Source organism: Phocoena phocoena, chromosome 19, assembly GCF_963924675.1.
Source record: "Phocoena phocoena chromosome 19, mPhoPho1.1, whole genome shotgun sequence".
Lineage (NCBI taxonomy): Eukaryota > Metazoa > Chordata > Mammalia > Artiodactyla > Phocoenidae > Phocoena > Phocoena phocoena.
The window spans coordinates 18,264,996-18,289,142 of NC_089237.1; the positions used below are offsets into that span (position 1 = coordinate 18,264,996).

Genomic DNA, 24,147 nt, shown 5'->3' on the forward strand with positions numbered 1-24,147 from the left:
CAGCTAGGCAAGCCCAGGTACGGTGCCAGCCTGGTGCCATCCCGAAGGCTGGAGGAGCCGAAGCGCCAGCCAGTTGCCGCAGCCAGGGAGCAGCGCAGTTCTCTGCCCCCTCAGAACGGGGCTGGCTCACGTCCTTCCCTCACGCACAGCTTTTCACTGCCGAAGTCTCTCCACAGACTTCTCCAATGTGCCCCTGACAGGCCAGCTCTGCTCCCCGCAGGTCAAGGGCGGCAGGGGCTGAGGGCTCAGCCCAGGCAGGGGTGGGCTGGAGGCCGAGCCCTGTGACGAGGAGCCTGACAGGAAGCTCCCAACCCTCCGTGGCCCGTGGTGGGGACGTGTCTGGGCTCCCTGTCCGTGGTCGGTGTCCATTTTGGTCTCTGTGGCCGGGTCCAGGTGCCCACTCACATGAAGGCGGCCTGGGGGCTGGGGAAAGGGGAGGGCTGGGCCACGGGGCATGGCCTTGGAGGATGTTTGCACCCCAGCAGACTCCCCGCACACCTCCATGGGGCGCCATCCACACTGGAGTCTCCACAGCTTATCGTTCCGCAGGCTGCAGTGCCTGGTCTGTGTTTCTGCCACTGGCGTGTGTGTCAGGCTTAGTTTTTGGAGAGGGGAAGCAAAGCGTTGTTGAGCTTTGGAGGTCACTCTTTGGGGCCCCGTCTTCGGGCTCCCCATCAGCCCCCCATTTCTTATGAGACCCTTATCCCAGATTCCAGAGGCTCGGCCTTCCCCAGATGTCTCCCTCCACTCTCCTGTTGTCCCCCGACCCTAAATGCCACCCTCCAGTCCTTGAGGAGGGCAGCTGTGTAAAATAGGAGAATCCTATTCTTTAAATAAGAGAATCCCTTCTTTAAAAAGTCTGTTGTCCAGACATCCCTGTGACCCTTCCTGGGGTGAACCTGTCCTTGTAGGGGAGCCCCCCATGACCCCACCCCCAGCCTGTGTGCTCCCCAGTTCTTCTGTCTAGTCAGTCTTTGCTGCAATGTCAGCCACGCTGGCCCCTGAACCACTGTGTGCCCATTTCCTAGGGAAGGGGAGGGAGAAGAAACAGAGTATTTATTACAAAGTCAGAAATATATTTATTATATTAGGGATCTCATTTGCATTTGCCTAGGATATGCAAATGAGATGTAAAGGTCAAATCTACTTCCATCTCATTTGCATAGCTCTGCATCCACTATGCAGTCAGCTTTATGTTCCTCTTTTCCCTTTAGTCAGTGTTCTTTTAATTTATCCTCAATTCAGCTCTCTCTTGCTTCACCCTCACCCTCAACCCAAGGGGACCGGGAGTGGGAGGAGAACGGGGTGTTCTCGTGCTGGCCCAGGGCCATGGGGTTCTTTGTTCATACCCACGTCACCCAGGAGACTTGGGAATAGAGGCAGCTACCCCCTCCCCCTTGGTTAACCTCCAAAGCACTCTGATTAGAAGACCATTCTCTTTGATGGGAGGTGGGGCTGGGCACCTTGCTGAAGGGTTGGCACATGGCCCTTGAGGGTGAAGCTCCAGTTACTGTCTGGCACCTTCACTTCTGGTGATGCCTGTGGGTTGGGCCCCTCCCTTCCCGTCTCTATTCCTCTCTGAACAGCATTCTACCTCCCCTGCCTTAGCCGTACTCCGGGGACCCGTACTGGGTTGGAATGGGTGTGTGTGCCCACCGCGTTAGCCCTCAGGCTCCAGCCTCCCTCTTCCCACTGTGGACGCTTGTATTGAGGAATCTCAGGATTATAGGACCCTGCCGCCCTGTCCACACTCAGTGCCAGCCCAGATGTGCTTCTCCCGTCCCCTCTCTCAGCCATCCAGTTCTTGAGCTTTCTCTCTGATTGGCTTTCTTTTCCTGTGATTAAATGTGCAAGCAAAGCTTCTGGGCTCTGTTTGTCTTTCACTGGGGTCGGGTGGATGGCTTTGGGAAAGGTTGAGAGAGGGGAGCACAGCATAGAAGATTCTGGAATGGAAGCTGGAGTGACATGTCTTGCATTCTGTGATGTCTTCTGAAATTTCCCGTCTCGCCACTCCACACTCCCCACCCCCAGAAGATGCTCTTGCAAATGCTTGTATCGAGGAGTCTGTGAGCGTCCACGGGGGCCAGGGGACTCAGGGGCCCCATGGCGAATCCACTCAGCCTCACCTGGAACTTGCTGTGTGGCCTTAGGCAGGTTCCTCTGCTTCTCTGGCCCTCAAGTTCATCCTCTGTAAAGTGTCATGGCCTCTCCCAGGACTAATGCTAGGATTGATTCTAGGTGCTTAACAACAAGGGCCATAGAGAGCTGGTTGAAATGTCACCCCGATGTCACTATGGGTGTGTGGTTGAGGGGTCAGCCTTCCTTCCCACCTGAGTTCCTCAGGGGAGCCCAGAATGCTCACTGAGGATTCTCAAGAGGGGGCTTTGGCTTCTCCCTGTGATGACCTTCTCCCTGTGATGACCAGGTGTGGAACTGGCCCCCTTTCCTTTGACTTCCCCGCAAGCATCCGTTCACACAGGGACGAGTGTGGAGCTAATTTGACTGGTGATTTGGAGGCAGCCATAGGGGTCTATATCACCCACCTGACAGCCCTGATGAGAATTTAGACCTGAATATTAAACACCCCGATTCTGAAATGTCCCTTGACCATTCCCAGCACGTAGAATGTTTTCCTGGCCAACTTTTTGTTCTTGGGTCCCCCTGCTTCCCTCCGTGTTTCTGGGCCCTCTCCTGCTTTTTTCTCTCATTTCTGGACAACTTTCTCCCCATCTCCTGGGGCACCCCAGGAAACTCAATATTTCTTTACTATACCTAGCAACTCCACACTTGTAATTCTGTCCTAATCCAGTGGTTCTCAACCCTGGTCTCACATTAAAATTGCCTGTGGGGTTAAAAAATACAATTGCCTGGACCCCAATCTAGAACAATTAAATCCGAAGTTCAGGAAAGGCTAAGAGCTTAGCAACTGAACAACTTTATTATTCATTTCTTTCTCACAACACAACTGATGGAGATTGGGTGGCACTCCTTGCAGTGATTCAGGGATCCAGTCTCCCTAGTCACGGGGCCCTGGATTACTGCAAGTGAAGCTGGGAAATGTAGTCTTCCTTGGTGCTCCAGAAGAGGAAACAGCATCTAACCAGGACATGGGTTTGAGCCCTGGGCTGGGAAGATCCCACGTGCCGTGGAGCAACTAAGCCTGTGCACCACAACTACTGAGCCTGCGCTCTAGAGCCCGCGAGCCACAACTTCTGAGCCCATGTGCCACAACTACTGAAGCCCATGCCCATGCTCTGCAACAAGAGAAGCCACCGCAAAGAGAAACCCACGCACTGGAACCAAGAGCAGCCCAGTTCACTGCAACAAGAGGAAGCCCATGCGCAGCAACGGAGACCCAACACAGCCCAAAAAAATTGAAAAAAAAATTGAAAAAGACCACATTAAATAAATAAGAGCTCCCCAGATGATTCTAATGTGTAGCCAAGTTTGCCAACCACTGCCCATCTATTTTGGACGTAACTTTGTGGTGTGGGGAATTTCCTTTTAGTCCCAAACTGGCATCAGTTTTCCTAATAAAGGCAGTTAAATTTCTAAAAGGAATTCTGCCAGTTTTTTAAAAAATCCTTTTTCCCTCTTGGCACAGTAGCATGTGGTTAGTAGGGCAGAAAGGATTCTTATCACACTATAGTTGGGAAGACTGGCCTAGAGGGGCAAGGGCTTTGTCTAATGTCACACAGAAAATTGTTCGCAGAGCTGGAACCAGGCTCTTGGACTCTTGGCTCCCAGCCAGGCTTCCCTGCCATGCTGCCTTCCAGAGATGGAGGGGGATTGATCAGAAATGGGGGTAGGGTTGTGCTTGGGGAAGGAGGCACTGTTGGAGGAGAAACATGGGCTAAGAAAGGGAACCACGAGGGATCGCGTGGGCTCCCTTGCCATCCCCAGATTCAGCTCCTCAAGAGACCCAGGGGGTTGAGAGCATCACCTTTAGACAAGCTCACTGGCCCGGCTTCCTCCGGGCTGGGTTTGGTGGGGACCACAGAGTTCTGGGAGAGACAAGTGCAGGCCATGCCAGCTGGTAAGGAGGGCCGTCTAGCTTGTTCCATTGATCTGTTTATCTAGCCTAATTGCCACGATCAGAGTTTTAATTCTTTAGAAACTTCTGTTTTACTATCTAGTAAGGAAAGTTTCCAATTAATCTCTTTTTTTAATTTATTATTTTTAAAATAAATTTATATTTTTGGCTGCGTTGGGTCTTCGTTGCTGCTCACGGGCTTTCTCTAGTTGTGGTGAGCGGGGGTTACTGTTCATTGCGGCGCGCGGGCTTCTCACTGCAGTGGCTTCTCTTGTTGCGGAGCACCAGCTCCAGGAGCGAGGGCCTCAGTAGTTGTGGCATGCGGTCTCAGTAGTTGTGGCTCTCGGGCTCTAGAGAACAGGCTCAGTAGTCGTGGCGCACTGGCTTAGTTGCTCCGCGGTATGTGGGATCAGACCAGAGCTCGAACCCGTGTCCCCTGCATTGGCAGGCGGATTCTCAACCACTGCACCACCAGGGAAGTCCCTGTGGCTGTAACTTTTGCAGTTTGAGGTGTGACAGCAAAGCTGGCACAAATGTTTTTCCTTCTTCACAGTTTCCTGGATAGATTTGTTCTTAGACCGTTTGATGTTTTTTGTTTGTTTGTTTGTTTTTTGGCCGTGTGGCTTGTGGGAACTTAGTTCCCTGACCAGGGATGGAACGGGACCCTCCACAGCAAAAGCTCGGAGTTCTAACCATTGGACCACCAGGGAATTCCCTTTCTTTCCTTTTGAAGTTGAGCACTTTCACCTTTTCCCTTAAAGGAAGCACGTTACGGCTTCTCTGTGGCAGATCCGAATTGCCAACATCACTTCTCTGGTACTTTGGGGCGATTTTGAGTAAAATAAAAGTTACTTGAATGCAAAGCGCTGTGGTAGCAAGACAGTCGATCTAACTTAGAGGGCTACTAAGTGACTATCAGGTGAAATACGCTGGACAAAGGAATGATGTGTGTCCTGGGCAGGACAGAGTGGGACAGTGAGAGGTTTCATCACTCTACTCAAAATGGCACACAATTTGGGGACTTCCCTGGTGGCGCAGCGGTTAAGAATCTGCCTGCCAATGCAGGGGACACGGGTTGGAGCCCTGGTCCGGGAAGTTCCCACATGCTGCAGAGCAACTAAGCCCGTGTGCCACAACTACTGAAGCCCGTGTGCACCGCCACAAAGAGTAGCCCCCGTTCGCCGCAACTAAAGAAAGCACGGGCACAGCAATGAAGACCCAATTCAGCCAAAATTAAATAAATTTATTTTTTTTAAAAAAATGGTACGGGGGCTTCCCTGGTGGCTCAGTGGTTGAGAGTCCGCCTGCCAATGCTGGGGACACAGGTTCGTGCCCCGGTCTGGGAAGATACCACATGCCGCGGAGCGGCTGCGCCCGTGAGCCATGGCCACTGAGCCTGCGCGTCCGGAGACTGTGCCCCGCAACGGGAGAGGCCACAACAGTGAGAGGCCCGCGTACCGCAAAAAAAAAAAAAAAAAAAAATGGCACGCAATTTGAAACTTATAAGTTGTTTATTTCTGAAGTTTTCCACTTAATATTTTTGGACAGCGGTTGCCCATGGGTAACTGAAAACGCCGATAAGTGGGGACGACTGTATTCATTCAACAATTATCTACTGAGCACCTTTGAACAAGGCGGGGTCCCTACATCCAGAGGCCCAGAGTTTACGGGAGCAGATAGGAAGAGGGTCCTGATCCGGACTCTGTAATGAGAAGCTGTTACGGCAGCACCAAGAAATGGCTCCTCAGTCAGTCCGTGGGAGCATCAAAAAGCATTTCCAAGAGGTGCTGATGCCGGAACGAATTCTCAAACATACGGGGATGTTTGCTAAGTGGATGAATAAATGCTTGTTGCACACTGAAAAGGAATTGGTATTTTGGTAATATTTTTGATCTTGAATTTCTTTTTCTACTCTAGAATCCTGCCTATGAGTGTGTGTGCACATCTGTGAGGGGAGGTGGTGGTCGTGGGGTTTTTGCTTAAGGCACAGATCACCTAATTCCCCACTACCTTCCGTTTACAAATTTCCAAGTTAGGAAGGGAGCATCCCTCCCCTTAGTCTGTCGTGCTACCTTGGCTTAGGGCCAGACTTAAGATACTCAGACTTGCCAGATTAGAATACTGCCCCTTTTTTTGCCTACTGGGGGGCTAAGGTGTGTCCTCATATACTGTACTTAATGCAGAAAATAAAGCTGTGTTCTCTAAACAGGGACACAAGACTGGGAGGAAACGAGAATATAATAAGCCAACCTCTGAAATGTTATGCTGTCTTTAGCTCTTGTTTCTTCTCTGCTACACGGACTCCCGGGCCAGTGGGTCCACAGCATCTGTTACCTTGTACACATTAAGACTCCCAAACCCTATTTTCAACTGCTCATGAGACATATCTCCACCTGGATGGACTTCTTAGAGATTTTCCAAGACCCAAAGCCACAGTCGCACGTGCCTGCTGTTCACTTTCCATGTGACTCTCCAAGAACCCCATGGACCCCCTCGGGACACTGTGGTCATTGTTTATGTGGCTCCCCGCCCTCCATAACCAAGAGTTCCTAGAGGGCAGAGGCCAAGATTTCTTGTCCTTTGGCACAAGGCTTAGTACAATTATATCAACCAAAAACCATTTCTTTGAACAAATGAATACTGTCAGCTGACATGTTGACATTTTCTTCCCTTAAAAAGTTATGAGTTGGGCAACAGCCTCTGAATTTCTGAACAGGAAAGAGCTTTATAAGATGCAGTGTCATGTCATTTTACATGGAGGAAGTGGACCCTGTGTAAGTTTTGAACCCAGAAACCGGTTAGGAACAGAGGCTTCATTCTCTTTAACACCACTAGCTTAGTCAAACGTCAGCATAAATTCATGATGAAGGATCTAGAAACAACTTAAAGTATGAGCTTTCCGGGACAACACAAAAGGATAAAGGTAAATTTGGCCCCAATGAGACAAACTTTAAACACACACACAAACACTCCCAGCTACAGCCCCACACCTGGGAGGGGTCCCGTCAACTAGAGGGATGTTTCCATCTACTTGTTAATTTCAATAATGACTGTAATTGTTCTGGATAACAGATTGATAGACATTTTCAGGACTCTTGGCATGAGTGAGTTAGAAAATTATTTTAGGCTGAGGAATCAAGGAGAAAAGCTATTGGGAAGTGAGACTGAGCCTGAGGAAGAGTGTATGCAGAGTTGCCAGAAGATCGAGCTGACGGTTAAGAGAATTCATTGAACCCACTTAACCGAGGACATCTTTCAGTTGGTGGGAGTCCAGCTCATGGGAGCAGCCAAATATCCTCAAAAAAGGCCGTGCTGGAGCCACAGTGCACTGTGGGAACCAGATGTGCCAGGTGTGAGGCATGAGTGCGCACCTCTGACCACCATCCCCACCTAAGGAGGAGAAAGTGCAGCATCCGGATGTTTATATTTGTATCCTCTCTTATTTCATGTTTGCGAGTCTTGGCACAGTGCCTGACAGTTTCAGGAATTATCTAAGTGTTTAAGGCTGTTTCCACCCATTTTTTTCAGGGCTCGGTTTTCCTTCCAGAAACAGATCTTCCTCTCTCTGCAGTTTCTCATAAACCTGCCTTTATACTGTGTAGTACCGGTACCCAAGTGTTGGTCTGTGGACCATTTCATCTGTATCAAGTGAGAAAATTAAGTACAAGAGGATAGTTTATAATTAAGCTGAATATATGTAATTTTAAGGATTACCCTTTATTCTGATGTGGTGACTGTGAATTTTTTCTCGTCACATGCCGGTATAAGCAACACCCCATTACTTTCCTAACTTGAATAAAATCTTTCCCTGAGTGCCTGCTCACCAGAGTGGAAATAAATGATACCTCAATCCTGTTTGGGAAGACTTCTTCCCTTCCCTAGAGTTACATAAAAATCTAAGGGCCTTACATGGTGCCTGGAAAATGGGAGTCAGGGTTTTAGTGCAGACAGAGTGAACAAGGTACCTTGTGCTCTTAAACGATGAGATCCTACGTGAAACATTTTTTTTTATTGCATTGCTGGGCTTGTGGGAAGGGAAATCTCAAAGAGCTCACAAAACAAAAGAAAACAGCCCTCTTAGGCATGGTGAGTGGACAGGAAAGGTGGAGTTGTCCTAAAGGAAAATGCCAATATTAGCATCTTAGTTGGTAAGTTAAACATAAAGCCAGGGTCAAGGTAAGATAACCTGAGATTCTGGTAAGTTAGGGACCTGGTTCCAAGTTGGTATCTTTATCCTGGACCCATCCTGACAGAAGCAAATGCAAATCGTTTCTGGAGGAAGGTATCCTCAATTTAAGCCCCCAGATTTTCCGTAGATTCATCCAAACATGAGCTCACAACAAGAGATCACAAAATTCAGAGAAACGGACCACCATGAACAATAGTCAACATAAACAACAACATATTTATATGTCCAAGAACTTCTGATATTAGGCACAAAATGTAAACTAACCATGTGCGTGTAAATGTTTAATGAAATAAAAGATGGCATTACAAAAATTAACAAGCAAGAAGACACTAGAATGGACAGTTAGTTTTGAAGGAGAACCATCCAGAACTTATAGAAATAAAAATACAATGATCAAAAACTAATTGGAGGGGGTTAACAGCAAATCAAACACAACTGAAAAGAGATGAATGAACCAGAAAGGTGCTCCCCTAAGTATGGTCCTCAGATTAGCATCATCATCGGCCTGGGAGCTTGTTAGAAATGCAGCTCTCAGGCCCCATCCAGAACTACTGCATCAGATTTGCAGTTTAACAAGATTCCTTGGTAATTAATAGGCATTTTCAAGTTTAAGAAGTACTAAACTAGAAGATAGAGCTGAAGAAATTATATAGAATGAAGAACAGAGATAAGGAGAAGGGAAATATGAAAGAGAGGGTAAGAGATATGGCAGTTACAAAGATAAGGTCTAAAAAATTTTTTATCCTGGTCAATGGAGACATTAAAAAGAATGGAGTATAGATAAATATTTGAAGAGAATTTTCCAGAACTGATGAAAGGCATGAATCCACAGATGTAAGGATTTACACCAAACAAGAAAAATTTACTCATGGTCAGGAGTAAAACTGCAGAACACCAGTACAAGTAGAAAGCAGTCTGAGAAAAACGATCACATCACTCAGTCTGACAGCAGACTTCCCAACAACAACACTTATAGCTAAAAGACAAAACAATAGTATTTCCAAAATGCTGAGAGAGAATGGCTGTAAACCTAGAATTGTATACCCAGCAAAACTCTTTCAAGAATTTTTATGAAGTAGAGCTTTTCAGATAAAAGCTGACAGACTTTACCACTAACATGACTTTTTAAAAAGAAAATCTGAAATGTAAGAATCTAAGTAAACATTGTCTGTGTAAAATAGCAATTAACAATAATGTCTAGTTTGTACCTTCCTACAAAGAAAATTCTAGGCCCAGATGCCTTCACTGACGAAGTCTACCAAACATATGAAAAAGAAATATTACCAATTCTACACAAACTCTTCCAGAAAATTGAAGAGGAGGGATCACTTCTCAGCTTACCCTGATACCAAAACCAGGCAGAGAACTTAACAAGAAAAGAAAACTACATACCGGTACTGACCAAGTCAAGTTAATCCCAGGTTGGCTTAATGTTAGAAAATCAAAGAATAGAGTCATATTTGCAGACTAAAAAAGAAAAAACATATAATCATCTCAATAGTTGTTGAAAAATCATTGATAAAATCAACATCAATTTCTGATTTAAAAAAGCTCAGTAAACTAGGACTAGAAGGGAAATTTCTCAACCTGGTAAATGGTCTCTATGAAACACACACACACACACACACACACACACACACACACACACACACACACATATATATTCTTTTTCAGTTTTTTTTCCATTCTAGGTTATTACAAGATACTGAATCTAGTTCCTTGTGCTATATGGTAGGTCCTTGTTGTTTCTCTCTTTTCTATGTAGTAGTGCATATCTGTTAATCCCAAACTCCTAATTTATCCCTTCCCCACTCTTCCCCTTTTGTAACCAAAAGATTGTAGAAAATCTCTCTTCAATAGGCCTCAGTGGATTAGGATCATAACATCCAATTCTTTGTCTAGGGGTTGATTAGGGAAGGCCTATCTTAAAACATTCATTTTCCCATCGACACTCTCTTTGGTGTTAAAATATTTCTTTAAAAGAAACTAATGGGAGGATAAAGGGTAGTTTATTATTATAGCTAATATCCCAATTTGGCAAAACAGAACTTTAGCAATGCTGATGTTCCCCTAGTTTTTACCTCTCAGCAAGTTCCCAGGCTGGAAACCCTTGCTCTTGGGATGGGTGAGTAGCGACTTATTGCAATTCTTTTGTTCAAGGGCCTCTCATAGGTACACGAGATCACAGAGCTGAAGATGTGGGTGTACAAATATAAAACCAAGGTGTATCAAGATGGGGGACTGCAGAGTGGCAGCTGGTGAGGGAGTAGACTTCTTCCCCTGCCCAGGAGGGTGGCACTGGGCCAGCACTGTGGCAGCACTGGGAGCTAGGACAGTGTGCCAGGGTCTATGAAGGATGCTTGAGTATTTAATAAATCCACGGAAACTTGGAATCCAGTGGATGCCAATCCTAGGCTGCCTTGGAGAGAGCTCTGCTTCACAAAAGACACAGATCTCTTTAGCAGGCACATGGTCTGAAATCAGGCAAGGGGTGGGACTGGGATGACCCAGCTGAGCATTCCTGGTCCCCCAAAAGCTGCTGTAGGTGACAGGCTGAGAGGACAGGAAATTTCTTTCCCTTCTGAGAAGCCCCTGTTCTCACCAGCCTCCAGCTGAGGGATTTCTCATGGGGGAAGCCTGCTTTGGAGGAACTTCTGGGGTCTCTGAGATGACCTGAAACTTGCTAATTCCTACTTCCCCCAACATCTGGGCACACACTGTGCCCAGATCCTGGGCAGAGTCCCTAGAGCTCAGACTCGGGTCTCCCTTTCCATTCACAGAAGGTAAAAAGTGCTCACTACTTCACCTCCCGGGGAACTGGCTGCCACCTTCTGGTGAGTTTCCCTTGCATCTTCAGACCGGCTCCACCTTGCCCAGCCCCCTAGGCCCTCATTCCATAGGCCTTACGGGTGGTTTCTCCTCCCACACCCACTGGGATGGGTGCAGAGGCTGGTGAGGACTTTGAGAAATGCTGACTGCTAGGCCCTGGTGGGGGTGAAACTGGTACTGCCATTTCTCAAAGCTGTTTAGCAATGGGTATCAGTAACTTCAGAACCGTTCACACCCTCTGACCTGGCACTTCCACATATGCACATCCTTCTGAAAGAAATCTCCAGATGCAGGCAAAGCTATGTGCCTAGATTCACCATGCTGTTATCTATAGCAAAAATAGAAACAAATTAAATATCTAGTGAGAGAGAACTGAAATAAACTGAAGCATACCAATCTGAAATATTATGCTGCTGGTCAACATTTAATTTATAAAAGGTTTGTAAAAACATTACGCAAAAACATGCTTATGATATAATAATTAAGTGGGAAAAGCAGGATATAAATTTATATGTACAAAATAATTTGTAGAAGCACATCAGCAAGTGATGTGGAGAAAAAAGACTGGAAAGAAATACAACAAGTTGTAGTCATTCTGTCTCCGGGTAGCGGGGAGACCATGGGTGACATGTGTTCTTCCTTTTATCCCCCCATCTTTCTAGGTTTTGTATATTGAGCAGCCCCCGGTTCATTTTTCAAAAACCCAGTCGTTCTGTTATTCTACCTTCCCTCTGCCCACTCCAGGGGACCAAACTCCAGGTCACCGTCAGGTTCCCCTTAGGGTCCTGCCCTGCCCCTCCCTCCTCCCTTTTAGATACCTACCTCCACCTGCACCCTGTGTTTTCCTACCCCCTCCCCAGCTCTCAGAACCCACAGGTAGTCAACCCTTTCTTTTTCTTTCTTTTTTTTTTTTTTTTTTCGGTACGCGGGCTGTTGTGGCCTCTCCCGTTGCGGAGCACAGGCTCTGGACGTGCAGGCTCAGCGGCCATGGCGCACGGGCCCAGCCGCTCCACGGCATGTGGGATCTTCCCGGACCAGGGCAGGAACCCGCGTCCCCTGCATCAGCAGGCGGACTCTCAACCACTGAGCCACCAGGGAAGCCCTCAACCCTTTCTTGACAAGGAAGGAGCCGTGCTTTTTTCCATCCTCCTTCCAAAGCCTGGAATGCATGGCTAGGTAGGGAGATCAGAAAGACAACCGCTCCCCGCCAGTCCTGGGCTCACCCCTTCCAATGTGCACTTGACCTGGAACTGGACTCGGGCAGGTCCAGGAAAGCCCCCAGCTGGGTCATGGTGTCATGGGCAGAGCAGGCCCTATAGGGGGCAGGGGGGAGACTCCACACACCAAATGTAGACTCTCTAAACTGGAGGGGCCTGAGAGCTCAACCAGCCCACTGGTGCTCAAACTCAAGAGTTAGAATCACCAGTGCACTTTTTAGAAATGCAGAGTCCTGGGCCCAGCCTCAGAGATGGTTTTCGTAGTTCTTTTTTTTTTTTTTTAATTATTTTTGGCTTTGTTGCTGCGCGCGGGCTTTCTCTAGTTGCGGCGAGTGGGGGCTACTCTTCGGTGCGGTGCGTGGGCTTCTCATCGCAGTGGCTTCTCTTGTTGCGGAGCACGGGCTCTAGGCGCATGGGCTTCAGTAGTTGTGGCGTACGGGCTTAGTTGCTCCACGGCATGCGGGATCTTCCTGGACCAGGGATCTAACCTGTGTCCCCTGTGTTGGCAGGCAGATTCTCAACCACTGCACCACCAGGGAAGTTCCGTTTTGGTAGTTCTTGATGGGGCCCAGGAATTATCTTTTTAACCAGCTTCCTGAAGGACTGGAACGCAGGAGGTTCACAGCCCGGCTTTGAGAAATCAGAATCCGGTCTAACCCAGCAGTCTCCCTCCTCACCAGCTTATGTAGGAGAACTTGACCTTGCGTCTGAGGATGGAAGGAAGGGAAGAGAAGGTGGGATCTGGAGGGGGAGTTAGGAGCGGCCTGTGACTGGGCACCCAGGCCCAGGGGAGTTCCCGTAGCAGATACAAACTTGGACCAGACCCCCTGAGCCCTGCCTGGCCCCTTGAGGGTCCAGCGGCTGCACACTTTGCCCAGGAATGTGACCATCTTGGGGAGGTCCCCGTCTCCAGCTGGAACTGTGAAGCCACCACTCCAGGCTCCAGTGCGGACGAAGCCTTCTGGGTCAGCTGGGGCATGCAGGAGGAAAGCTTGGGGAGGGTGGAGGAGAGCCCTGGACTCTGGCAGGAGGACTCTGAAGCCGTAGCAGAAAACTTATCCGAGTCAGTGCAAATTCAGCCCTTCCAGAGATTCACGGAGGGTGTTAGGCGGCTAGACTGAGACGAACTTAGAAAAGTCTGGCTCTTCCCCAGACACAGGGAGGGGAGGGCCTGGGGTCATGTCTCCCTCAGGGGTCTGCCACGAGGCTTCGTCTTCCTTTGAAGTCTGTAAAGACAACAGTAGGGGTTGAAAAGCAGAGTCCGGCTTGGGGGGGTCTCCAGGTAGCTGCTGGGTCCAGCCCAGCCTTTTCTGCATATTCTGGGCCTGTCCGTCTGGGGGTCACAGGACTAACCACTCCTTTTTCCCAGAACCCCCAGGCTTTGATTCATTGCCCCCCCCCCCGCCCCGCCCCACACACACCAGGCGCCACTCCCTGGGAGATCAACCTCATGGCCTCGGGCCCAGTTGTGGCTGCAGACGTGGGGATCCTGCCAGCTCAGAACTCTTTAAGCTGTCACTGTCACCATGCTGTTCAAGAATTTTCTGGATCAGAAGAAATGAGGACGTGAGGTCAGGAGGCCTGGCTTCCTGGGTGAAATGGTCTAAGCTCTGGCTGTGATGCGGAAGGTAGGTGGATGCTGAGGGCAGAGACCTCCCCCACTTCCTTGCATTGTCTGAGTGGAGCCAGGCTAGGTGGCTCCAGACCCCCAGCGCCCTCTGTCCACACCTGGCTCAGGCACCAGATCTCCACGTTGGGGCTGGCAGGAGGCCCAGTGGGCCCTGCAAGGTCGATCACAGCATACTCTGGGACCCCGCTGTTCCCCAGTGGCTGAAACACAGACTCAGTCAGAACGGCCTGTTCTTGGCAGCAGGGATGGTCCGCAAGCCAGAGGAGGAGGAGGGAAAGGCAGGGGGTGGATTTTGCAGAGTCAGAGTCCTTGCGGCCCATTCACTATGTCTCAGCGTGACCTCAGGTGAGCCACCTAAACTTCTCTGAGGCCCCGCTTCCCAAGCTATAAAATGGGGATAGAAAGTTTTCCCTTAGGGTTATAATACATATTTCTGATAATGCTTTTATCACTCAACAACTGGGAACTCCTGGAATGATTAATTTGTTTCCATGATTATTATTTCTATCCTTGAAGCGGGAAGAACGTACAGGCTGCAGGATCTTTGTAATAGGCCCGGAGAGAGCAAAGTTGGACACCTCAAAGATTCACCAAATAACAAACAGCACAGGAAGAATTCTTTAGGGATCATGGGTCTGAGCAATCCCTCCCTGATCAGATGAGAAAGCCGAGGCCCAGGGAAGCGAGGTGGGTAGTCCAGAGCGAGTGCGGAAGCCCGTCTCCTGGCCTGGGCTCAGCTGCCCCCGTGGTCCTCAGGTCAGAATGCCGGGCCCCTCCGTCACCTGCTCCCTTGCCCAGCAGCTGAGCAGAGCAGAGGCTGGAGCTGGCCAAGGCCCCCAGCCATGTCTCCTAACAGCACAGCTGCCCTGAGGTGGCCTGGCCAGCAAACCCCTGGCCTGATAGGCACCGAAGCCAAGGAAAGAAGCTCCCATTTTCTGGCTAACTACGAGGGTCTCATCTCACCCGTTCCTAAACACAGTCTCGTGAGATGGGGAAGCCGAGGCTCAGAGCGGTGATGTAACTTGCCAGATGTCACACAGCTGGTGAGTGGCTGAGCTGGGCCTTGTCTTCGTGATTCTTTGGTCTCAGACTCTTTCCTACACCTACACTCTTTCCTGGTAGGGCGTCCTGCACACTTCTCTTTGTGGCAGTGTCCCTTGTCTACTAACTGGGCCCCTGCTTCTATCAATACCCTAGGTGGGGGACATGGGGGCAGAGGTAGATGTTTGAGCCACCTCTGGTGACACCTTCAGTTTTACGGGGACAAGGTAAGAGTCAGAACAGAATCCCTCAGGTGAGATGTGACTGGGGGGATGAGGGCCTGAAGGAATAGGGGAGGGGGAGGGAGAATTCACAAATGCTGTCACTCACGGCCCTCCTGCGTCCCAGCCCTGCCTGTGGGGAGGACATGGCAGAGCTGGGGTTGGGCCAGAGGACTCCTGACATCAGGTCCATTTCCCATGAATCCCATACTGACAGCTTTCTGATTTGGTCGAAACCCAGCCACTGCTGACCGCTGACCACCAACAGCTGCAGAAGCGTCACCTTCTCAAGGGTGACAGAATTTGAGGAAAGAACCTCAGGGGACAGAGAGCAAACCACACATGTAGGCTGTGGCCAGGACCGCTACCCTCTGTCCAGGGGGGCGTCTGCATCTCTCAATGGTCCCTCTGCCCACGCAGTGGACCCTGGGCTGTTCCAGCGAGCGTGGAGGCATTTTCTGGGTTGTTGACTATACGAGATCTATACGAGAGCCTCTACTTCTAGGCACTAGAAAAAACGGTAGCAAGGCATGGAGGTTCTCCCTCCTAGCCCAGCCCCTCTTCTGGAGTTGGGGGAGGGGTGAGCCTCAGGACACCGAGCCAGGAGGAGGGCCCCGGCAGTGGCCGTGGCAGCCCCTCCATCTGTTTCCATGACCTTTCCCTCACTCCTGTCCACCTCTTTGGTCTTGCTGAGCTTCCTGAGATAACAACAGCTGCTTCCTAAGTGAAGAAAGGCTCGGTACCCCATCCCACCGCAGCCCCTCCCTAGGGGGATCGGGCCTGAGTGTTTTGTCCCTGCTGGCGCCAGGAAAGAAGGCAATGGCAGCCCCCCTTTCCTGCTCCAGTGTTTAAGGGAATCAGGGTAGAGGCATCTCAGTAAACAGCTGAGGAAGGAGAGGCTGGGGACGGGGGTGTTGGCGAGGCAGATGAGGCAGTGACTCTCTCCGTAGGAGTGCTGGTGTGGGAAGAGGGTCTCTCTTTGCAGGGGTCAGGGAGGGGCCCAGCAGCAGGTAGACTCAGGGCAGCTTCCTCTCTCCAGGATGATGGGCACAGGGACCCCCATTCTGTCTGTCCCCCGGTCTCCAGAGCACCACCCGCAGCCCGAGTGTCAAGGTAGCTACACCACCTTGGTCTCAGAGCCAACGAAAGCTCAGAGAAGGGTGTTATGGAAAGAGGAGAGATGGGAGTCGAGAGCTCTGGATCCTGCTCTGTATCTGGGCCACAGCCTGCTGTGTGACCTCGGGCAAGACTTTTTCCCTTTCTGGGCCTCAGTTCTCCCTTCTGCAAAAGCAGACTAGAGTCTATTGGTAGTCACACTCTGGTGTGCTATCAGAATCCCCCAGGGCAGCATTTAAATTTCAGGTTCCTGGCCCCCACCCCAAGAGGTTCTGGCTGGGACCGATGTCGGGGAGAGTGTATTTCTAATAAATAGCCGCCCACACACACCCCAAGGTGTTCCGTAGGGGATTTTGCACCAAATTTAGAGAAAGGCTGGACTAGCTGATATCAAAGCCCCCCTGTGGAGCCAGCTCCAATGTTCTCTGATTCTAAAAGGGGAGATGGGAAGAGGGCCTTGGGCCTGGAGCAGAGCCCCACTGGCACCCGGTGGGAAGTCTGGGTGAGGAGGGCAGCCTGAAGGGCTGATCTCGGGGCTCACACAGATTCCCTGGATGTGGGAAGCAAGTCCTGCCTTGAGGTCAGCCGTGGAGGACCAGGCAGGGAGCCGGAGAGGCAGGGCCTGGGAGTCGGACGCAGAGGGATCTGAGCTTGGGCTTGCCTCCTTCCTTACCAAGTGGGAGAGATGGACCTTCTCCTTCCTCTGTGTCTCCGTGGCCAGTTGAGCTGAAAGAGACCAGAAGTGTTAAGGGAACCATTGACTGAAACCGCCCACCCTGGCCAGGCCTGTTAGTAACCACTTGCAAGAGTTATCTTAAACAGGAGGTCCTGGTAAGGAATGCGGAACTAACAAGCTACCACCAACCAGAAGAATTCAGGAAAGGTCAAAAGGAGAGAGGAGACTCCAGTCCGTATGTCCTACCAACCTCCCAGAATCCTTCTCGCTGGAATCCATCTTGAGTGAGTGATGCGTGGGCCACCAGAAAGGACCCTGAGTCAGAATGATTGGCCAGAGACAACCCGGAAACTAACCCCATTCCCATAAAACCCGAGACTGCGAGCCACGTGGCAGAGCAGTTCTCCTGGGTTCCCTTACCCTCCTGCCCTCCGCCCGGGTGCCCCTTCCCAATAAAGTCTCTTGTTGTGTCAGCATGTGTGTCTCCTCAGACAATTCATTTCTGAGTGTTAGACAAGAGCCCACTCTCGGGCCCCGGACGGGGTCCCCCTTCCTGCAACAGAAGGAGCACCTTGAAGCCAGGAGTAGCTGGGAGTCGTTTGCAGCTGCTCCCACATAGGTGGACCGGGTTCCTTGCACCTGGGGCTTCCCAGAGGGAGCTGGCAAGCAGATTGGGCCGAGAACCCCAGCACCTCGGCAATGACCTGGACTTTTGAGATTGGTACATGGAAATCCCCTCGCGTGGGCCAGAAACTGGCTAGGGAAGTGATCCTGTATGCCAAGGTCATTGCTTCTTAAATCTCAGTGTGTGCACAGGACCTTGGGAAATTTTACCCAAACACAGATTCTAATTCAGTAGGCTGAGGTTGGGGCCTGAGGGTCTGAGTTGCTAACAGGCTACCAGGGGATGTTGCTGCTGCCAGCTGGGGACCACAATTGGAGGGAGAGGCAAAGCGCTAAGAGGCTCTGAGGTTGTGATGGGAACGTTCTCACCCTGTGTGCTCCTCCCGACTCCTCTGAGGGGGCCTAGGGACGTGGGCAAAGCTGACATTTCTTCCTGGGGGCCACACAGAGGGGAGTCACGTAGCAAGCCCAGCGTTCCCCACCACGGCCACCAGTGCTGGGACAACACTGCCAGTTTGCAAAGTTGGTTTCCTGGTTCTGCCACTTTCCAGCTGTACAAACACAGGGCAAGTTGCTTAACCACTCTGTGCCTCAGTTTCTTGCCCTGTAAATTGGGGGTATTTGTACGTGTTGAATAAGTAGTTCCTAACTCGACAGTATTGAGGAGATTAAAGGAGATAAAAAGAACATAAGCCACACCACTGCGCTGGGCACAAGGCAGCTCCCGTTACTGTTACTTCGGTTAAACCCTCTTAATCTGTGCCGTCCACCACGGGAGCTACACACGGCCACTGAGCACCAGAAATGTGACTACTCTGAATTACACTGGGGTTGAAAGACTCAATTGGAAAAAATGAACGTAGAATGTGTGTCAGTAGTATCTTTTTTTTTAAAAATAAATTTATTCATTTATTTATTTATTTTTGGCTGCATTGGATCTTCGTTGCTGCATGCGGGCTTTCTCTAGTCGCGGTGAGTGGGGGCTACTCTTGGTTGCTGTGCGCAGGCTTCTCACTGCGGTGGCTTCTCTTGTTGCGGAGCATGGGCTCTAGGCACGTGGGCTTCAGTAGCTGTGGCAGGTGGGCTCAGTAGTTGTGGCTCGCGGGCTCTAGAGCGCAGGCTCGGTAGTTGTGGCGCACGGGCTTAGTTGCTCCGCGGCATGTGGGATCTTCCCGGACCAGGGCTCGAACCCGTGTCCCCTGCATTGGCAGGCGGATTCTTAACCACTGCGCCACCAGGGAAGTCCTCATTAGTATCTTTATATTGATTCCATGTTGAAATGATAATGTTTTGGATATATCATATTAAATAAAGTGTATCATTTGAATTAACTTCACTAGTTTCTTCTTTTTCTCATGTGACTATTAGGGAATTTTAAATCACACGTGTGGCTTCTATTCTATTTCTGTTGGGCATATATCTGAGGAAGCTGAGGCTCAGGGAAGTTAGATGACTTACCCAAGGTCACACAGCTAAAAAGTGGCAGAGCTGGAATTTGAAGCCAAGTCTTGAAAGGAGCTGAGCACCTCTAGAGACCCAGCGGCAGGTGCGGGGCCATAGCACACATCCTGCTCAAGTTCAAGTGCTCAGGCCTGCACTTCCCCCTGTAATCAGTCCTCGTACAAGAAGCAGAACCTACAGAGACTGGACATGGATTCACTGGGATTGACAGGGAGAGAAGTGGCTGATGAGCTTGGTCGGACAGACCAGAGCAAGATGAGAGCCCCCCAGCCTCTTGCTCCCCCATTTGAATTGCTTGTGCCTGGTGTGGACGGCCCTGCGGGTCCCTCAGAAAAGAGGAGCAGGGCTCCTGATGCCCACGTCTCGGACGCATACGCCGAGGCCCGCGAGGTCTCTCTGGGGCGGTAGTGGGGACTGTGGGTCTCAGCGAGGCCCCTGGCTGACAGCTTCTCACCCCTCCTGTCTACACTGCTCACCTTTCTTCCTCCATTGGAGCATGTAGCTGCCGAGGGTGGCCAGGCCTGTGGCCAGCAGAAGGGCCAGCAGCACCAGGACTGGGGCCAACATGCGGGTCATCGGGATGGACACCCTGCGGACGAGATGGAAGGAGACTGGTGGCTGTCATCAGATGTTGGCAGCACACTGGGCATTCTCATTCTGAGTCCCAGTCATATCCCTCATCTCTCCCAAGGAGGTCAGAGGGTACCAGGGACCACAACATCTGGTTAGTCCCAATGGAAGGGACCTCAGCCCCCATCGCCAGACCTAGGAGGCACTTTCCGCTGGGTCTGAACCTGTGAGTAGTTACCTGGCCACCAGCAATGGAGGGCAGTTATATATAAAGACCCAAGAGCCAGTCCTTCAGGCTGGGATTCCAGTTGGGTAAGAAAACAGCACATTGTTTGGTTCTACAGTTTCCTACTTAGCACAGGGCCCAGTGTAAAGTGCACAAACGAGAACTACTGAACTGGGGTGGCTGTCCCTGAAGCCGGGCAGGGAGCGAGGTGGGGACTGGGGCCATGGCGGACCCTTCACCTTGGGCGGGCCTGCATGTCCAAGGCAAAAGGGCTGCTGGCCCCCGTAATGTAGGTCATTCACTGCTCCAGGGCCCTGCTGGGTAAGGGGTGGGATGGGGGCTGAATCTGCCCTCTCTGCATGTCTGTGGCCACGACAAGAAGCTGTGTTCTCCCAGAGGAAGGAGTATTGTGTTCTTATTTGCTCAGGGGCACCTTATGGTTCAGTGATGACCTGAAAAGGTGGCCTTGGTTGGAGCTGCTCACCTGGTCTTCGAGCTGCTTCTGATGGGGACAAAACTGGTGTCCTCTGTTGAGGTAGAGTCTAGCCGTGTGGCTTGGCGGGAGATCCCTGCAGGAGGAGAGGTTGCTGGGTGAGGAGAGGTCCTTGCATTTGGAAGGGTTGCTGCATACGGAGAGGTCCTTGCATATGGAGAGGTCCCTGCATACGGAGAGGTTGCTGGGTGAGAAGAGGTCCTTGCAAATGGAGAGGTTGTCGGGTGAGGAGAGGTCCCTGCATACGGAGAGGTTGCTGCATGCTCGGATGGGGAGGTCCCTGTGAATGGAGAGGCCTCTGCCCCTGTCTTCCCCAGCTTGGCTGTGGTGACTGTCGGGTGGAGACCAGCAGAAGCTACAAGTCCAAAAGCAATGCCTCAGCACCTGCCCTGATCCTTGATTCCCAGCATTCCCAGACCTCTGACCCTTGACCCCTGAACCCTAATCTCCCCAGGACCAATTTCTCAGAACTTCCCCAGCTACACCTCAAACAGAGGCCTTGAGGAAGCCATTTTGAGCAAGCAGGTCATATCTCAGGAACACCCCAAACCTGTGCGTGGCTCTCAGCTCCCCCCCATTTGAGCTGCAGCCTGTCCTTTATTGTGGGGAGGTGCCATCCTCCAGCCCCCACCTCCATGACCCTGAACCCCTCCCAGGGAAGGAGGGACATTTGTTACCTGGAAAGACGAGCAAAGAAACCGAGAAAGTCTTATCGAAGCCCACTCTTTTGACCCCACACCAGTACTTCCCCACGTCCTTCAGGGTGAGGTTCCTCAGGGTGACCTCAAACCTGAGCTGCCGGGGGTTGTCGTGGACGGACACCCTGCCTTCCTGGCCATATTCTCCAGCGTAGACAGTCCCAGAGCAGCGGGAGATCAAGAACCCGCTCTCCCTGCACCAGTATTTCCTGTACTTCTTCAGCTCTTCCCCGTAGGTGCACTGCAGGGACACGGTGTCACCTTCAAAGCCGCTGATCTCCTTCGGGCCCTCCAGGGCTCCATAACCTGAAACCACAGCAGGGATGAAGGTTGGAATTCCCTGATTCAAGTACCCAGGATCAAGACCAGAAGGCTTTCCTCAGTCACTCCCTTCTTGGGGCAGCCCTGGTAGGAGCTGGTACTCCACTCTGCCACCGAGGGATCTTGGGACAGGACTGTTACTGTTTCTCTACACCTGGCATATTGAAGGCTGGTGATGGGGAAGATCTAGATTCATACAGCCCAGAGTCTGAATCCCAGCACTGCCACTTAGTAGCTGTGTGACCCTGGGGAAATTGCTTGACCCCTCTGAGTTTTCTCACCTATAGATGATGACAATGTCCTATTTCATTGAATTAAGATGCTATCATATGTAAGAGCCACCATAATTTTATAAAACATTAAGAAAAAAACACTGTCATTTGACCAACTGACATCAGTTATAAGATGCATCCTAATTTTTTATGTTAAAAGGTTAAAAAACGAAAGAAAGAAAAAAAAGAAAAGCAGGCTTGTGAATTGACGAAACAGGATAATTTATCTCTCGGGGCTGTTGTGAGTGGTACAGCAGAGGTTTAAGAAATATTTGCTGAGTTTAATGTGGCAACATTAAATAAGGGGTGTCTTGTCTGTCTCCAGGCTGGCACAGAGTCAGGAAATGAAGACAAAAGAGGTAAAGGTACTCTCACAGCCACTTGGACATGAAGGGTCTGGAGCCCACAGGTCTGGGGGAAGACCTGGCTCTGGGTTCCAGAAACAGCAAGAGCCCGCACCCTCTGAGGGCTGAGGACGAATGGGGAGGGGTGAAACCTGGAAGGATCAGGCGGCTGGGCTGGGTCACCCCCACAAGGAAATGTAGGTTCAGTAGGTCCCTCTCTTGCAGACCCAACGGGCAATAAGAATAAGCAATAAGGACGTTGGGGATAAGCCCCACATCCCTCCATCCCCGTCCCGCATCTCACCATCCCCGCCCTCCATCTCACCTGGGAGCACGAGGCAGCCCCACAGCAGGACGAGGGGCCGCATGGTGAGCGCTGGCCAAGCGGGAGTGCACGCCGGGAGCTGGGAGTTCCTCTCCGGGCCACGCGGGACTTTAACTTCCTCCAGAGGCAAAATCGAGAGAAGGAAGGGAGGGGAGGGGCCGTGTGGCTCCCCCAACCGGGGGAGGCGCCTCTGCTGATCCCTTCAGTACTTACCCTTGGTTCACAGCGACCTGCACCCGAAAACCCACCGAGCGCTTCTCCCAAACCCATGCCCTTTCAGGGGGTCTTAACCATGCCCCCGGCCGCGCACCCCAGAGGGCCTCTGTGTAGAAGTCAAGGAGCCCATGAATCTGGGCGGGGAAATAGTACATCTTGACTTTTCACTAAACTTTACGTAATATTTATATAGCTTGAAATACTGTGTACGCACCTCACTACTTGGAAAATCATTAGTTATTAGATCTGCCACTGGAGTTGTTATTTAACGTGCTAATTTTAAAAAGCACATTTGGGCTTCCCTGGTGGCGTGGTGGTTGAGAGTCCGCCTGTCGATGCAGGGGACACAAGTTCGTGTCCCGGTCCGGGAGGATCCCGCATCCCGCAGAGCGGCTGGGCTCGTGAGCCGTGGCCGCTGGTTCTGCGCGTCCGGGGCCTGTGCTCCGCGGCGGGAGGGGCCGCAACAGTGAGGGGCCCGCGTACCGCAAAAAAAAAAAAAAAAAAAAAAAAAAAAAAGCACATTTATTACAGTATTACACAATTATATTTTGATAACCACTTCATTTATTATTGGTTTTCTTTCAAGCATGTGTATAGTATTTTATATGTTTTAAAAGACCATTATTCTGAGGCGTGGCGCATAAGCTTCACCAGACTGCCAAGTGGTCTATGGTACAGAAGTTAGGGGTCCACAGGCAGCCGCCACGGCTTCTCCTCCCCATCGCCTCCCGGAGGGCGCAGTACCGCCCTGGGCCACAGGGCGGCGGTGCAGGCGGAGGGTGAGGGAAGCTGTCCGGCTGGGCTGAGCCGGGTACCTGGAGCCACCAGCAGGCCGAGCACAAAGGCTAGGGAGCCGCGCTGAGGTGTCTTGCCTTTTAAAAAGTTAATTAGCGGCTTCCCACCGCGGAACTGAATCCTTCCTGAAAGGAATAGAACAAACACGCACACTAGAGGGAGCCCTGACATACCGTTTTTCCAAAATAGTTCTGTTTGTTTTTTCTGATTGCAAAGGTCACACCGGTTGCAAGCAAAATTTTACACGGTGCAGATATGTTTAAAAAAAAATGGTAACGTTTCCTGTTATTCTCCTCCTCTCTTAGAAAACCACTGTTAATATTTTGGCATATATACTTCCATATGTACAGGTGGAATTTTTACCCACTTGCTGGGCTAATATTTGAAGCATTAACTCAGTGGTTCTGGGAGGGGAGATTGTGTGTGTGTGCGTGTGCGTGTGTGTGTGTGTGTGTGTGAATGATGTGGGAGATATGTTTGAATTTCACAATGTTGGCGGCTTGGGGGGCGCTGCTGGCATTCAATTGGCAGGGACAGGGGTTCACATGGGTGAAAACTCTTATCACCTCAGACTACAAAAGGTAATCACAGTTTTTTTAAAAAAATTAATTTAGACTGCATTTGGTCTTCGTTGCTGCGCGCGGGCTTTCTCTAGTTGTGGCGAGCGGGGGCTACTCTTCGTTGTGGCCCACGGGCTTCTCCTTGCAGTGGCTTCTCTTGTTGCGGAGCACAGACTCCAGGCACGCGGGCTTCAGTAGTTGTGGCACGCGGGCTCAGTAGTTGTGGCTCTTTGGCTCTAGAGCACAGGCTCAGTAGTTGTGCGCATGGGCTTAGTTGCTCCACGGCATGT

The 24,147-nt window shown here is 50.8% G+C and overlaps 1 protein-coding gene across 1 annotated transcript; it reads right to left on the bottom strand.

Moving 5' to 3' along the window:
• Positions 1-13,380: 13,380 nt before the first annotated feature.
• On the bottom strand, positions 13,381-22,344 carry CD300LG (CD300 molecule like family member g). Its single transcript, XM_065897226.1, has 6 exons — positions 22,287-22,344; positions 20,995-21,330; positions 20,318-20,456; positions 19,514-19,626; positions 16,950-17,002; positions 13,381-13,494 (listed from the first exon to the last, which is right to left on the bottom strand). Exons 1-6 carry the CDS (start codon positions 22,327-22,329, stop codon positions 13,381-13,383), a joined length of 798 nt encoding a protein of 265 aa, XP_065753298.1. The 5' UTR covers positions 22,330-22,344.
• Positions 22,345-24,147: the final 1,803 nt, after the last annotated feature.

Bases quoted from the DNA above. Each gene is read 5' to 3' on its own strand.
- CD300LG (XM_065897226.1), bottom strand. From the start codon at position 22,329: ATGCGGCCCCTCGTCCTGCTGTGGGGCTGCCTCGTGCTCCCAG. The intron at 21,331-22,286 runs GTGAGATGGAGG...CTGTGGTTTCAG, and splicing joins GGGCTGCCTCGTGCTCCCAG to GTTATGGAGCCCTGGAGGGC. The intron at 13,495-16,949 runs GTAAGGAAGGAG...TTGTCTTTACAG, and splicing joins AGGTCCATCTCTCCCACTTG to ACTTCAAAGGAAGACGAAGC.